Here is a 17,046-nt window from a genome sequence, read left to right on the forward strand (position 1 = left end):
GTTGTAGTATGCTTCCACAAGCCTCACGCCTATTCTGTGTGCGCAGTTCGCTCTGCTGATAGTGTGCCCTGGCTTTGAAGCCCGGGTTGCTGATTTACATCGGAACAGATGCCGATGGTCTTCACAGCGGAAGGACTGGAAGGAGACGGCCCAGATGCATGCCGACAACATGTGTTTCATAAAGGTAAAGGTAAAGGGATCCCTGACTATTAGGTCGTCGTGACTGACTCTGGGGTTGTGGCCCTCATCTCACTTTATTGGCCAAGGGAGCTGGCTTTGGTCCTCAGACAGCTTCTGGGTCATGTGGCCAGCATGACTAAGCCGCTTCTGGTGAACCAGAGCAGTGCATGGAAACTCCGTTTACCTTCCCGCCAGAGCGGTACCTATTTATCTACTTGCACTGTGACGTGTTTTCGAACTGCTAGGTTGGCAGGAGCAGGGACCAAGGAACGGGCGCTCACCCCGTCATGGGGATTCGAACCGCCAACCTTCTGATCAGCAAGTCCTAGGCTCTGTGGTTTAACCCACAGCACCACCCACATTTCATAGCACATGTTTAAAACGTGTTTCGTTTGACTGGGCTGAGACTCCCTGTGGCATTTCCTCATCCAGAGAAAGACATGTTTTCACCTTGCAATGCGCTGGGTGCACCTGAACCAATCAGTTATTGGGAATCTGGACAGGGAGCATCGCATCTGAGTGCAAGAGTCTGGGTGCATGACCTTAGTCCTCCCAGCTACACAGTTCTACACTTCTGCAGTCTGAATGATTGGTTCAGTGAACAGTATCGAGGCAATGGGGCTACAGTATTAATGAGATAAATCCTGTCTACTTTGGCACCTTGTCTTTATTATTGTGATTCCTACACTGCAGTAGACCTTTATTTTACTGTCCAGGGAAATTTGTTTTCAATGAAACAACAGAGCATATATATATATTTATACCTGAAGCCCTTTTCCAAAGCGTTTCTTTGATAAAGGAGGGTAGTTGCAATCCCTTCAGCATTTCAGAGATGAAAGTAAGGGCACTCCTGTGAATGTGGAGCTATGGGGTTGGCCCAACACAACCCAGGCTAAAAGTGTACCGCAAGCAGAATATGGAAAATAAAGTGCATGGAGTAACTCTAGGTGACTACAGCAAGTGAGGAATGCTGCCTATTTTTTAAAAAAGAAAGGGGGGGGGAGAATCATCTTTTTGTGAGAGAGCTGCATGCCCAAGGCCATGTAAAAAGACAAAGGCACGCAAGACCCGGAAGGGAATCCACATACACAAAATGTATCCTTGTACTCCACAGTTGGTGAATCCAGGCGAAAATTCCAACTTCACATCGAACAGATGCTACCATCCAGGCAGAAAACAGAATGCCATCTGCAAAGGGGAAGGTGGATCCTCCTTGAATAAATGAAAGACTCCGGTGAAACAAAGCATATGGCTCTCGACGTGAGCCAAGCCACCTACCGCAGGGAATAAGAAGAAATCATTCGAACCTTTCCCATTCGTCTGAAAATGATTTCTCAAACTCAACTATACATTGTTATAATCTGTATCCCAACTGCAAAGCACAATCCATGCATCGAAGCCCACGCAGAATACAAATTGTCATCCCTTTACCACAGGTTTTTAGAGTCTCGATCAATTTGCACATACTTTAGACACTTTCCATAAAAATAAATAAATCAGATGCTGCCCCCGCCCTGGTTCTCCACCCTGTCCTCCTCCAACAAGTGGAATTCCATTATTTTATATTTCATCTGCAGATCTCAGGCACTGGCAGAGGAAGAGGAGTGTGTGGGGAGTGCACTGCCCCTGCCAACCTGATATAGCCTTTCCTTTTGCTACTCATAATCCCAAGGCAGTTGTGAGGACAGCCCAATCCCGGTGGGGTGCCATCACGGCTGCCCCCTGCCCGCGCTGGGCGCCATGCCCCCGGGACGCACGCCAGAGCCGCCCAGAGTGGCTGGGGAAACTCAGCCAGATGGGTGGCGTATAAATAATAAGTTATTATTACCGTATTTTTCACTCCATAAGATGCACCTGACCATAAGACACACCTAGTTTTTAGAGAAGGAAAGAAAGGGGGGAAAATACAGAGTGCGTGAGGGAGAAAGATCCCCCTCCGCGCTGGCTCTTGGCTGCTCTCATGCAAGTCACAGAGCCCCTTGGATGGAGGGAACTCTAAAGAGTGCTCTAAAGCCCTCTTTTCCCACCTCGCCTCTCCCCACCCCCTCACTCAGGTAGGGGATGCTCATGAGGGCACCGCCATTAGGACACTATGCCCCCGCTGCTCCGGGAACCAAAGTCCCCTGCTCCGCCGCTGCCAGGGACAACACATTCACTCCATAAGATGCACATACATTTCCCCTTACTTTTTTAGGAGGAAAAAAGTGCATCTTATGGAGCGGAAAATACAGTATATTTCTCGGCAAAAGTCATCATTACCAGTGTTTATGAAGGCACTATTCGGAAATGCTGCTAACACCAAGCAAATCAGCTGAGAAAAGGACTATGTAGTACTATTTTAAAGAGATGTTTGCACATTGTTCCTTCGCCACTTCAGCTTCTCAGACAGCGAGAATCGAACAGGAGTCAAAGCACATTTAATTGCGTGTGTGCTCATGAACTTCCTTGGCCCTACTACAGGAGAGTCTTGACTTCTAATTCTTGTTTCCATCTGACAGCGTTTTATAGCCAGCATATAAACTTCCGCCTCCTTTTTTCACATTTCAGTGCATCTTCGTTCCAGATTTATGGCGTACAATAATACTGGAAAACATTATCCCTTTAAAGGGGGGGGGGGAGAGAGAGCCTGATTCAAGTATTTACATTTTATTTTCTGTTCTAGAGATCCTGCCAAATGTCATATTCTTTGAATCAGAAGAAAAGATACCTTCAGGTTAAAATGCTACCATGCCCATCAATCACTCTGGTGAGCGGCTACAGCACACAAGCTGCTATAAATAATTCCAGCTCAGCTTCTAGCTGATAAAAGATTGTGGGTTCCTACTTTTGTAGATACTAGTTAAGATTTCACTGGCTGATGTCTCACTAGGTTCGTTGGGATACAACAAAGAATGACACCTGATTGTTCATCGTTTGGCCCAGTTTGCACATCACGGTAAACTGTGGCTTACTGGGACGGTGCGAAAGTGTAGACTCTCAGAGATAAGTTTGTATCTGCTTGGCTTCTCACTGGTCAGTTTGGCTCATCAGAACCTAGACCCTCTTCACTAACCCTGAGCTGTCAACTTGAGAGTACTTGAGGTTGGTTGGGGATACCACATTCTATAATCCACTATGGGATAAAACCAGCAGCAGCAGCAGCAGCCATTGCTGATACCTGCCTTGCACTCACCTTTTAGAATAATAGAATTGTGGAGCTGGAAGGGATAATGAGGATCATCTAGTCCAACCCCCTGAGAAACCATGGCGCCATCAGCACTACACTCGAACCAAACTGAGCTACCCAGGTTGCATTTTTCTCCTTGTGTTCCATTGAGAGCTGGGTGACTTTCTGGCACTATTTAAATTTGCTATTTGTCTCTGACAGTGGTGTTGCCCTGTCGCTGCATCCCAGTGGGGACTGACATTTTAATTTTCACTAGGCCTGAAGAAATGCTCATCAGAGCTGCCTGCTATTGACAGGCAATCCCACCGTGGCAGGGGGCGGGGTGGGCACAAACTGGAAGATGGCACCAGAGGGCATGTTGCATATTGCCACACAAACCTGGATTCATCTCTGGATGAAATATGCCTCTTAGACAAAGATCAAATACCAACATTATATAAATCAGCATCATCTATCTACACAAATCCATTGTCACTCATAGGTCCCACCATTTAGTGATGCATTAAAAACTTATTTGTGTTGACTCTGCTATAATCAATGAGACATTTGCATACGGCACCCCTATTCTAACACTTCAGCCACTTCCAATAACGCATTTGCTTGTCTTTCATGCCCCATGGCTAATTGTTCAATTACAAGGATGTGAGTGGCTCTGACACCCAAGAAGGCTAGTTGTGATGTGCTCGTGGCCATGGAATCAATGACATTTATATACCATGTGTCCATTCCATACTTTGCAAAACAGAGTGCCATTCACACTTAAATAAATAACTTCAAAAAAATAACTTCAGGGCCTATCATATTTCTTTGATCAGACTCAGATCCTAGTATCCATATTTGAGCTAACAGACTTCCTCTGCAGTTTATGGAATGAAGACCTAAGTATACACTTTAGGTCTTCCAAGGGACAGGCATCAGCGCATTGGGAAGAACTGTGTACACAGTTAGAACACTGCTTTCTGATTTTCCAGGTCCTACCTCCATAGATCCAAGTCACAAATGGGAAAGATCACACTGGCATGTCCATCATGATGATGGCTACATCACATTATTCAAATGTGAGTATGCTCCATTGCAGAATGAACACTGCTAACACACACACACACACACACAGTTATGAATAATAGGTTGGCAGTACCTTTGCTTGTGTAAATTGCAAAGCTAATGGCTGAAGTGGCCAAGAAAATGGCTCTTAATGGGAACTAATGACCAAGAAAGAGCAAAATTTCCCAGAAATGTGAATCTCATCAGAGCCAGGGTTTGTGGGGGGACAGAATACTTCCCCTGTGCCCACTAAGAATGTTTCTTTCTGTTTGTGTGTGGGGGGGGGGGTGTAAAAGAACAGAAACAGGCGGTGGGATAGAAAGGTAGAAAAAAACTTCAATTTGAGATAGAGAGAAGCAGATAGCTGAACAGTGGCGTTCACCTTTTTTGGATGCTGGTGTGTCTCCGGGGATCTGATAGGAGGCCGAGGATTTGCTTGGAAGGGATGTTAACTGTGCGCCTCTCCACCTATGCTCAACTTGTATATTTGTAAACAAACCCAAATATTACAGGAACACCATATAAATCACACACATGGTGATATGCATGGGCTGAGATAAAGTGGAAGATAAGCCAAGTTGACAAGGTACAAATGTAAGATAACAGGACTGTACAGACCTATCCTATTAGCTGATGGAGGAAGCACAGGTGCGATGCACAATCTGAATGTCTGCAGGAACATCAGAGCATGAAGCAAACAATTCTTGCCGTGCAACAGAACTGTCATTATTTCAATATTCTGCATTTTAGTGATGCACTGTTACTAACAATCAAGGCAGGTGTCAGCACCTGACATCCTCAGGCAGCTGCAGGGGACCCAAGCACTGCAGCATATCCCACTGCTCTGATGCTCTGCAGGCATTCAGATACCTACCAAAAGTCTCCTTTCTGGTTCTCCAATAGGCACTGGTTGGCTCAGAGCAGCCATCTAAATTTCTTACAATCATTCTGTCACTTTATCCAGGATGAGAGAAAGGGCTGGGGATTTTAATTTCCCACCATGCCTGCAAAGACAGTCATCAGAGCTGCTTACTACTAACAGACAATTGCATCAGGGCATCCACTGAGTGGAGGGGGAATTCTGCGAATGGCCCACTCGAACCTGGAGCCAGCCCAGTTAACAATCAAGAGGCAACACATTAAAACCCTGCCCAAAATGTACCTCTTGTTCTTGTTTGGAGGTTCTAGCAGGGGAGCGCAGCTATCGTATACCCTTGACCGAAGAACGGTACACTCCTTCTATCTGGGATGGTCGTCCTCTTCCACCGAGCACGCAGCTTCGGGAGGGACGCACATGGAGCGGTGAGGGAGGAAGGGGACACCCGCCTAGCCAGCCAGATCAGCCGAATCAACCCTGGCGATCAATGGGGTGACAGATGTCGCAGCCAGATTGCCCTCACATCAGAGCTGCTTACTACTAACAGACAATTGCATCAGAGCATCCACTGAGTGGAGGGGGAATTCTGCGAATGGCCCACTCGAACCTGGAGCCAGCCCAGTTAACAATCAAGAGGCAACACATTGAAACCCTGCCCAAAATGTACCTCTTGTTTGCTTATTCCATGGCTATTTGCAGCCATGGAAGGAACAAGCAAACCAACATGGAATAAGCAAACAAGAGGTACACATTTGGGCAGGGTTTCAATGCGTTGCCTCTTGATTGTTAACCGGGCTGGCTCCCCATCCAACACTGTGCTGTGAAGACTCAACTATCAGGGACTGGCTGGATGAAGAGAAGGGGTGGGTGTCTCCATCCCAGGAACCCCCCAGGGATGGCACAGAAGCAGAAGACTTGGACCCAGGACAGTGGTGGTGAGATTCCAGCCACACCTCAGAGGATGGTACAAGCTGGGAAAGACTGGAAGCAGGGAGCATGAGGGATGATGAGGTGTCCAGTTTGGATGCAGGCTCCAACAGAGAAGACAGAGGGGAACCGGACAGGGCTTCTCCTTGTCTTCCTGAACGCTTCTCTGCCAGCAGCTCGCAGGCTCCACTCATTCCCAGATCATGGAGACCGCTGCATGTTGCCGAACGACACACCCGGCAGGCAGAGAGGGAAATGCTTGCAGCTTCCCATAGCAAGCGACTACAGGGGTGGAGTTCTGATGGGGAAGGCAAAAAAGGAGGGGTCAAGCAACTTTTCTATTCAGAGGGGTTTGCTTTGCTGAGCCTCCTTGTTTTGTTTTCCCTTCCTTCCTTAATAAAGAAACTAACTGCTCGCTTAGTGATGTATGGAAGTGAGAGCTGGACCATAAAGAAGGCTGATCGCCGAAGAATCGATGCTTTTGAATTATGGTGCTGGAGGAGACTCTTGAGAGTCCCATGGACTGCAAGAAGATCAAACCTATCCATTCTGAAGGAAATCAGCCCTGAGTGCTCACTGGAAGGACTGATCCTGAAGCTGAGGCTCCAGTACTTTGGCCACCTCATGGGAAGAGAAGACTCCCTGGAAAAGACCCTGATGCTGGGAAAGATTGAGGGCACAAGGAGAAGGGGAGGACAGAGGATGAGATGGTTGGACAGTGTTCTCAAAGCTACCAGCATGAATTTGACCAAACTGTGGGAGGCAGTGGAAGACAGGAGTGCCTGGCGTGCTCTGGTCCATGGGGTCACAAAGAGTCAGACACAACTAAACAACTAAACAACAACAACAAACTGATCGCTAGCTTCACGTTTCTCGCTCTCTCTGGCCTGCGGGTGACCTGACAGGCCCTGTGACATCAACACTGGGAAATAAAGATGGTGTGGCATTGCCTCAGCGATGGGGAGACATCCCCTGTCTTCGAGCAGCTCACAGCACCGAGCAAAAAGCTAGGCTCTGCGGCAATGCAAGCCTGTCCTATCTTCCCTTGGACACACACCGCTACCCCAAAGAATTGGCAAAAAGGCAGTCCCTCTTCCAGTTTGTGAGAAGCGCTACCGCATTAGGGTGGATGTTTCAGCTTAGTGGTAATATATGTGACTGCTCCCAAGCTGATCTGCTTCCAGCTTCCATTTCTGAGTCTGTGAGTCATTCTGGGAAATACGGTTGCAAATTCCAGAATGAAGTACTGTTTCAGACTGCAGGAGTTGGGCAGCAGTTCCAGTGCTTGGCTCTTACTTTCTCAACCTGCTCATCTCTGTGTCAAATCCATCCATGGCCAAGCAGCTGATTGGCAAGCATAGGTAGAGGCCATCTACTCTGAGGGAAAGAGTCATAGCCCCAGTGGAGAAAGATCACACTCTATGCACCGCAGGTCAAGAAGCAGCCCCAGAGATTGAAGATGTTTCGTCCACAAAGTCTAAGAGGTCAGGTTGAATCAAAAACTGCTCAGATCAAACATGCGGTGTTTGATCTGAAAAAGGACACTGTGTTCTTTCTGCTTGCAGATGTCCTCCCCGATAGTTACAGAACCAGAACTAAAATGGCCTTTTGTTAGAATCCACAATTGCTTCTAGTGGAGCTGTGTAAGGAGTCCTCTCTGAAAGTGAGCCCCCACCTGGCTTAATCTTTTACAGGTATGGCATGAAACAAAAAATGGTACATCTAGGGTCCTCTCTCACCCTCTCCTCTCTGTTATATCTAAGGCCTTTTCTCCATTCTGTATAATGCATTTGTAAACATGCATATATAAAAAATACTAGTAGAAAGACAACAATCCAGCACTCCACTTTTATTCAGTATTAGGAGCAACAGATACAGAACTAGGTTAAACTCCCTAAACTAATGTTGGTTAGATTTGGGGAAACATCTTAGATCAGTAAGCTGGTAAGCTGCTACCGTTGCCAGAGTATGCAAAGTTCCTTACAACTGTACTTTTTTTTAATGCGGGAGGGGACACTTTGGGTCCAGGAGCCAAGAAGCCTCTAGGCTGCACGAAAAAGTATGACAGCATCGAAACTCTAATTCTAATTTCATGGAATCAAATTACATTCCCCTGATCTATTTGTTCCAAACTTGCGCACTGAACTGGATTCTGCTATATGATGCTCCCAAACTGAGATGAAAGCTGTGATATATCAAGCTAACAAGCCCCGATTTAAGAATCAGTGTGACATGGCATTCTTTTTGCTGTCAAGGACTTTGAAATATCTTAAGCTAAGCATGATCACCCCAGTCCAAAGCCTAACACAGAACTTTCCAAACTTTTCAAGTTGGTGACACACTTTTTAGACATGCATCATTTCGTGACACAGTCATTCAGGCTTACTAGCAAACCAGAGGTTAAACTAACCCCTTTCCAGCGTTCGTGCTACACATTGCAGTCAACACACTGACTAACGTGTCGCGACACACAGTTTGGAAAGCTCTGGCCTAACATGTGTATTGCAATGTGCACATTGGGTTTCTGTCTCCACGTGCTTCTCCATTCATTCCAACTGAGAGAGCAGATTTACTTCTGCAATAGAGCCCTCACCCCCTTTATCCATAGGTAAAGGGTAAAGGGACCCCTGACCATTAGGTCCAGTCGTGGCCGACTCTGGGGTTGTGGCGCTCATCTCACTTTATTGGCCGAGGGAGCCGGCGTACAGCTTCCGGGTCATGTGGCCAGCATGACTAAGCTGCTTCTGGCGAATCAGAGCAGCGCATGGAAACGCCGTTTACCTTCCCGCCAGAGCGGTACCTATTTATCTACTTGCACTTTGATGTGCTTTCGAACTGCTAGGTTGGCAGGAGCAGGGACTGAGCAACGGGAACTCACCCTGTTGCGGGGATTCGAACCGCCAACCTTCTGATCAGCAAGCCCTAGGCTCTGTGGTTTAACACACAGCGCCACCCGCGTCCCTCCTTTATCCATAGTTAATCATTAAATGAAGAGACTTAGTAAAGATCTAGGACACAAACAAACAAACAAACAAACAAACAAACACATGGCTCTGTGTAAAGAGCTGAGGATTACTGGACTGCTTCAGGTGTGCCATAATAAACTGAGACTAAGTTCACACGAAGTTTTTCACCTACCAAAAAAATCTGAGTTTTGTTCGCCTTACTTGCCACTCTGAGGAGGGTAAAGGGTGGCAAGGCACTTTTATAGAGTAGAGAAAGAAACAGAAAGAATGTGTACTTTGTGATACTTTGCACATCACACTTTTTGAAACCTTCCTTGCAAAAGTTTTTACATAGCACAGCAGGGTGCATATCTAAGAAATAATACAAGCCTGCACACCCAACATAACAAACTTCAGCAGTGTGAATGTTTTCCTCAACTTTGAACAGAAGTGTTTGAGGTGGCTCACAAAAAAGATTGTAACCTCCCCACCTTGTAATAATATGCCTGGTTGCCTGGGGACAATTTGTACCCGCTTCAGGTGAGCTTAGCACAAGCAACTAGAGGGATATCAGTTGCACAGTTCTATTTTTTAAAAAACAATAATAACGTTATTATAAAAGCATACATATACAGCTTCATGGAAAAACGGGTATTTTGGGGTAATGTTTTAGTGTTGTGGACAGGAGTCCAATAGAACAGGGGTGAACTTAGCCAATGATCACACCCAAAGGACCAAACAGCTTATTCAGTCATGGCAGAAGGAACAGCTTGATTAACACCCAAAGATTCTGCGCAACTCTGAGGAGCGCACAACACATATTTATACAGTCCCCAGTTCATCATTGCATGTGAAGAATGCATGATCATGATTGCTGTAGGTTACATACACATAACATTGAACAGAGACACGAGTTTCAACAGAAAACCTTGCGGTCAGTCTTCCAGTCAGTCTCAGGGAGCAATTCCTGCCTTCTAGGACTTACCACTTTTAAACTGAGGAACAGTCTGAAACATGTGACACAACATAGTCTGACAAGAGGGAATAATAAATCACGCACAGCATCGTGTTACTCAACATTTTAACAGAGCACAAATACTTCCAAATACCAACACAGGAGCTCTTAATAGGAAACCAAGGCAGTTCAACAAAGAGTGTGCTGGAGAACATGAGGACCAAGTCTCAAATCATGTCAGTTTATATGCAACCCTCTTGTAATCTGTGACATTTTGTGACTAAGCACACACCTCAGCAATTCTTGGCTTTTCAACCAAGCCTCCTAATATTTACGGCCTTAAATACATTTGCTGATGTACCTTGGAGTGAGGGAAAATAAAACATCGAATATTAAATCTCCAAATCTCTGAACAGTATCTATTAAAATGCTTTCTTGCAGCCAGATCCTGGGAATTGCCTAAATTAATGGTATCTCTGTTGCAATTAAGGGACAAATGGTGATTTTGTACTTAATTGCCATTGGTTTTCTTTATGCAGCAAAATGGTTTCCCTTGTTAAAGATATACAAAAGATCTAACTGCGGCTGTTACCCTGAACATATTTGGTTACAAAAAGTAAGGCCACTTTCCCCTTCCATTTCCTGTGCTGGTAGCTCAGCTACTGAACTACACACTCTCCTGCCATGACCATAAAGCAGCAGTCTTTGGAATGGAATTGGCATCCCATTTTGTCTCGTCAATTCAGAGAGACTTCTGAAAACTGCGGAGTACGAGGTGCTGAAAAACAACTTACCTTGCCAACGTATTGATAGTCAGAGCCCGTATACTCCTCTAGAAGAAAGAACTGATTCCACATCCAGCTTCTTTTGGAGCGATTAAGTTCTTTCCTGTTGTTTCTAGATAGATCCAAAATCTTTGGGTTTTCTGGAAAGCCACTAGTCCTTTTGGATAAGGGGGTGGGAGAACTTTGGTGGGGATGACCAACCCAGAAGAGGAGCCAGAAGCAATGATAAGTTCTCATTGTGGCAGTACAAAGCAAGACTGAGGCGGCGATTTGTCTCTTCACCTTAATGCGAACTAGTTTCCTGTGCTGAAGACAGTCTCATTCCCCCTTTGCTTCTTAATGCTCTTTGCTTGGGTCTCTGTGGAGCTCTGAAATGAAAAAGAAATGACAATTTATCAAGCATTTGCAGGGCTACTTAGCATTCTATATGACAGCAAATTCGACAAAAAACGAGGACGTAATTGCCACAAAAAGAATCCTGTGAGGCTCTCCTCCGTTCTTAAACGTTACAAGTAGCCTTTTACATAAACTGAAGGCAATATCTCTGTTGAGTGGGAGGAATAAAACACATTTAATTTTGCTCCTTATTCCACTTAACTTAAAAAAATAAACCCTAGTTTGGACAGCCTTGTTTGACTTTGTGGTGATTCCATTCGTAGAATAGCAAGGAAAGATGTTTTCAGCTGGTAGTAAAGGATACACTAAGGGCTATGAACCATGATCACATTGCTTGCCAACTCTGTCTATCCTCCCATCTGCCAACACTCTGCCCCCCACCCCACCCCCTCATTTGGGGAAGACAGAAGAATATGAACCCTGCTCTCAACCTATGGGTCAAAGATTTAAACCTAGATACATTGCAACCTCCAGGTCATGGGGATTTAGCTTGGGTTATCACCATGTGCATTTCATTGAGTTTATCAAATATGCTGTGAGATTGTACTGTATTTTACATGTTCATATATCATGGTTTTGGATGGTAACAAAAGTATTTTGGGTCAGCAAAGACCCATCTTCTATGCATCTTTAATCCATTCTAGATAGAGCAGACTGTTCTGTTTTTGTTTTTTTAAGGATTTGGGATATAGGTGCAATGTCAAAAATGGCATATTGCTCATGAAGGTTAGCTTTGGTTTATGCCGGCTTAAGAATCAGTGTGCTAGTGCATGATGCTCAGTTGATCCTGGCTGGCGAAACAAACTATGGGTCTTGGCTTAGCATTATGGGTGAACAGGGCTTGTTCCTCCAAACAAAGTATGGGCATATGTCAAAGTTTGTTCTTGGCTTAAAACTCACCATTTGTTGGAGACAGAAAGAAGAAGAAGAAGGAGGAGGAGGAGGAGGAGAAGAAGAAGAGTTTGGATTTGATATCCCGCCTTTCACTCCCTTTTAAGGAGTCTCAAAGCGGCTAACATTCTCCTTTCCCTTCCTCCCCCACAACAAACACTCTGTGAGGTGAGTGGGGCTGAGAGACTTCGGAGAAGTGTGCCTAGCCCAAGGTCACCCAGCAGCTGCATGTGGAGGAGCGGAGACGTGAACCCGGTTCCCCAGATTACGAGACTACCGCTCTTAACCACTACACCACACTGGCTCTCATGAAACAAATGCAGGCTCACACGTAATGCTAAGCCAAACCTCATGGTATGTTTCTCTCCACTCCAGGCATCGGAGAGCAAAGGAGGAGAAATTTATTGCTTGCCACAGCTTATCAAGATGTGTGAACCAGGACCATACATATGAATCCCAGTACAATTATTTCAGCAGCAGCATAACATGATGTTGATTTTCTGTTCCAGTGAACAGTCAAGCTGCTGCATGTTCTGTATTCCAAAATCCTCCACTGGGAAGGAGAAGAACAGCTTCTTCTACATGAAGCACAGGGGCAGCCCAAGTAAGTCTTGCCTTAGGTTTAGTACCTCTGCTGTATAGGAGAAAAGTGTGTACTGATGATAATCACAATGATAGTAGTAATAACAATAATGCTTCTTGTTTGAACTGTGGGTGGTTGGGGAGGAGAGACAGAGCATGTATACCCTGATGAGCATGTATGGAAATGACCTTCCCTTTCAGCTCAAATGATCTTGTTCCTCTCTAGTGTTGAGCTCCAGAAAAAGGCCCCACAACAAAATAATTCTGCAAGTTAGAAACCAGCTGTGGACAAAACCACCTAAGCCCATCACAGCATTGGTTTTTCTTTTCTTTTCAAACTTTTTGGAGGAGGCAAAAATAAGGTGATGATGGAAAGATAAATTAATAAACATTCATGTGGTGCTTTAAACAACAAAAAGCTAAGCAGCCTGCCTGAAGAATAGGGCAGGAGGGAGGGCAAACTGATAGCCAAAGGAGATTTCAATGTGCTGACATGTACGTCCATGCCTCAAATCATAAAGCCAGGAGGAAGCTGAGCTCACGCTGCATTAGAAGAAACTTGCTGTGAGCCCTTGTTTAATATCACATTTGTCTTCACCCTTAACAAAACATTTCACAAGTTACCAGCTATATTTCTTTGTTTTATGAGAAGGAAATTCCTCCAAAACCAAAACAAACCACACTTGAGGTCTAGCTATCAGATTTGGGGGGCGAGGGGGGGCAGTTGTTTAAAAAGAGAAAAATCCTCATATTTTCTTGTTGGTTTTGTTATGTTGAATTTGTTGAAGAAAGGCAACGGATGCTCTTTAATTCCAACATGCTCGGACTATCCCTCATCCTGAAGCACATGGATGAGACTTTCACAGAAAAGAAAAATGCAATGCTGCTATAATTGTGGGGACTGGCAAGTAAGGATATAATGAATCCATAAATCTCATTATCTGCTGGGTCAGGGGAACTGACCAGATACGTGCACATAAACATGGTTGCTACCAAATTATGCTGGTCAAGAGAAAGACATGGGACAACAACACCCTCAAGCCAACTCGGCATTTTCCACCTTTCTAGTTCCCCTAATTCCATTAACATAAGGAAATGAGCAGAAATTATCACTAGTAATATGGAGTGTTTACAAAGGACCCTTGCATGCACAAAGAGCTTAATATATATTTTTATCAGGCTGCAAACTTAGAACAGCTGTGGAAGGTAGGCAGTGTTGTTATCCCCTTACTAAAGAAAATTATCAAAGCAGGAAGCTGTGGATCTAGGAGGAAGTGTTTCCCTCCTCTTCCTGCAAATTTTGATATGAAGATTTCCATTTGCTACTATGCATAAAGTACCAAGAACTTTTTTATTGCTTGTTTAGGAGTATTACTTCGGTATTCAACCAAATATACTCTTAATATTTAAAGATAAGTACAGTCGTACCTTGGATCCCGAATGCCTTGCGAGTCGAACGTTTTGGCTCCCGAACACTGCAAACCCGGAAGTGAGTCTTCTGGTTTGCAAACGTTATTTGGAACCCGAATGTCCGACATGACTTCCGTGGCTCCCGATTGGCTGCAGGAGCTTCCTACAGCCAATCGGGAAGCCAGACTTTGGCTTTTGGAAGCCGAACGGACTTCTGGAACAGATTCTGTTCTACTTCCAAGGTATGACTGTAATAGAACAGAAGAAGGTACGAGCTGTAGAGGGAAATGAGGGGCAGATGGGGCTTGTCAACCTGAGAAGGTAGCCCATCAAGGAGAAGGAAAACTGATCCTAAACCTCTGCTGCCTTGCGGCTATGCTTACCCATGAGAAAGGGTTCAGGAGCAAACCCTGAGGAAAAACCCACACCTGCTACCTTGCCATCTTTAGGAGAGCAAAAGGCTAAGGAGTAAACCCAACACAAATCTGGAGTCCCTAAGACTGTTGGATGGCGACTTGTACACTTCTTTCTGGCAAGTCCTGCAGCCCAGCTGGGGTGAAAAGTATTGCTCTATTGTCCTTTGGACCACATCAGTGAGGGCGAGAGGGTGTGTGTGTTGTCATATGGGTAGCCCAGGACCTCCATACATACTGCCCAGGCTTGGGCCCCCGGGAGGTCACTTCAGTGCTGCTAACACAGCAAAAACAACACAGGAGGCAACAGTTACCTCTGGAGAATCACTGCAGGTTCTTTGATTCTCCCATGGTTTGACTTTAGCCCTGGAGGTGCACTCCATTGTCCCTTGAGGCAGACGGATGCCAAAACACCACAAAATATTACTCAATAACTTACTTAAAAGAAGCAGCATGTGGGACTGTGAGCCCATTTTCCCTTGCACTCAACACATGCCCATTGGGCTTGGAGGCTACACAGTTTGTGGCAGCCTGCCAAACCCCTCCTAGCAGCTATTAGACCTTGCCTGTCCTGCTGCTGCCTCTATAGGGGACAGCAGGGATGTTTCTAAGCTAAATTGATGAAGGGGACTGGTCCAAAATGTATTGCTTATGGCTGCTTGAAGAAATGAGGGACAGGGGTGGCGCTGTGGTCTCAACCACAGAGCCTAGGGCTTGCCGATCAGAAGGTCGGCGGTTTGAATCCCCGGGATGGGGTGAGCTCCCATTGCTCAGTCCCTGCTCCTACCAACCTAGCAGTTTGAAAGCACGTCAAAGTACAAGTAGATAAATAGGTACCACTCTGGCAGGAAGGTAAACGGCATTTCTGTGCGCTGCTCTGGTTCGCCAGAAGCGGCTTAGTCATGCTGGCCACATGACCCAGAAGCTGTTCGCCAGCTCCCTCGACCAATAAAGCGAGATGAGTGCCACAACCCCAGAGTCATCCGCGACTGGACCTAACAGTCAGGGGTCCCTTTACCATTTTACGTGAAGAAATAATATCCTTTTATATATTGAAGGAAAGTTAAGAAAAGTTTGACAGATAACGAAGTTGAAAGCAAACTAACTTTTCATCCATTTATGAGATGCCAGAATCTATTCTATAGACATTTCTCCCGAAATATGTCATCCTTACTGGAACAGGAATAAACCAGAGGACAATGAGAGACTGAAGGAGTTCTTGATGCTGTATAAGCATTTAATGTGGATGCTTTAGCATCATCATTGCAACTTGGTAGCAATGTTACACGTACGGTGCTCCTTTGCATTTTTCTTCAGACCAAATGGAGGAATGAAAAACAAATATTTTTAAAAATTGATGCTGTATATTTCCAAGTCAGGGAATTGTACAAATACCCGCGAATGTTCAGAATGTCAAAAATTACCTGCAATGTGGCTATTTATTAGACGGATGGGGACTGCAGGGCCAATTCCCCAATGCTGAGAACTGAACTGGCCCACACCAGTCATTGGGCACGTAAACTGAGAAAATAAGAACTACACCATTAAGCAGGCGGAGCTGAACAAGGTGGGATGAATGGAGGGGTGGGCAATGTACAACTGACACATTCTGGGGTCATGCACCTGTCGCCAGGTAACTTCTGCTATCCCGTGGGATGGTTTTTTGATATGCTCCACTTAAACCTGCATGGTGCAGTTGTTACGGGAACAGACCTGTCGGCCTCGCAGGATGTTCAAAACTTTTTACCCCGTTTACCAGCAGGTTCTTTTCTCTCTCTCTCTCTCAAAATATAACCTCCTCTTTTGGCAGCACGCTTTGGTGAACTGCATAAAGAGCCCGGCTGCGGAGCGTGAATTCCACAGGTGAGTTAATTAGTGCCACGATCGTTTGCAGCCCTGGCGAGCTGCCAAGGAACAGTGTGCCTGCCATTATGTTTGCTCGGAGTGCAGATGTAAAGTGACTGATGACGGGATAGTTCTCGCTCCCGTGCTCCCGGCTCCTTCTTATTGGGGAGGATGGGTTTGTTGGTATGGAGCAGAGCATATGAGCCGACCTATTATTCCGTCGTTAGTACAGGCTGGTTCTATCACTGGAGCATGGTGGCGGGGAGAGGGGAGGGGGGAGGCATCAGATAGTGGAAATCGCTCCGTCCTGACTATCTCCATCATTCCTTTTCTTTTCATTACCCCCTCGGATGAAACCTGCGGCGAGTCATTATCCCTGCTCTAGATTCCTTCAGTCATGCTGGGGTGGGAGGAAGCCAAGTAAGATGGAGAGGCTGGGCATTTAAAGAAACAGCTCTTGAAATGTCAATTGCCAGGAAACAATTACTCCTGCGGCAGGCGGTTGAGGAGGGGCTTTCCCCCCCTGCACTTCAAATTTGCTATTTTTCACAGCTTTGATGTCACAAGGGAGGTTTTTATAGCAGCTCGGGTTGAAATATTGCTTGCGAGGATGATATCACAGCTGTTAAA

The 17,046-nt window shown here is 45.6% G+C and overlaps 1 protein-coding gene across 1 annotated transcript in view; it reads right to left on the reverse strand.

Moving 5' to 3' along the window:
* Nucleotides 1-17,046, reverse strand: part of CDH6 (cadherin 6) — a 170,383-nt gene that overhangs the window by 79,566 nt on the left and 73,771 nt on the right. The window contains exon 2 of the mRNA XM_083449427.1: nt 10,889-11,247. Within this exon, the coding sequence (XP_083305553.1) occupies nt 10,889-11,116 (228 nt within the window). The 5' untranslated portion in view covers nt 11,117-11,247. The remainder of the gene's footprint in view (nt 1-10,888; nt 11,248-17,046) is intronic.

The sequence above is a fragment of the Podarcis tiliguerta genome (assembly GCF_965153285.1).
Source record: "Podarcis tiliguerta genome assembly, chromosome: 7".
Taxonomy (NCBI): domain Eukaryota; kingdom Metazoa; phylum Chordata; class Lepidosauria; order Squamata; family Lacertidae; genus Podarcis; species Podarcis tiliguerta.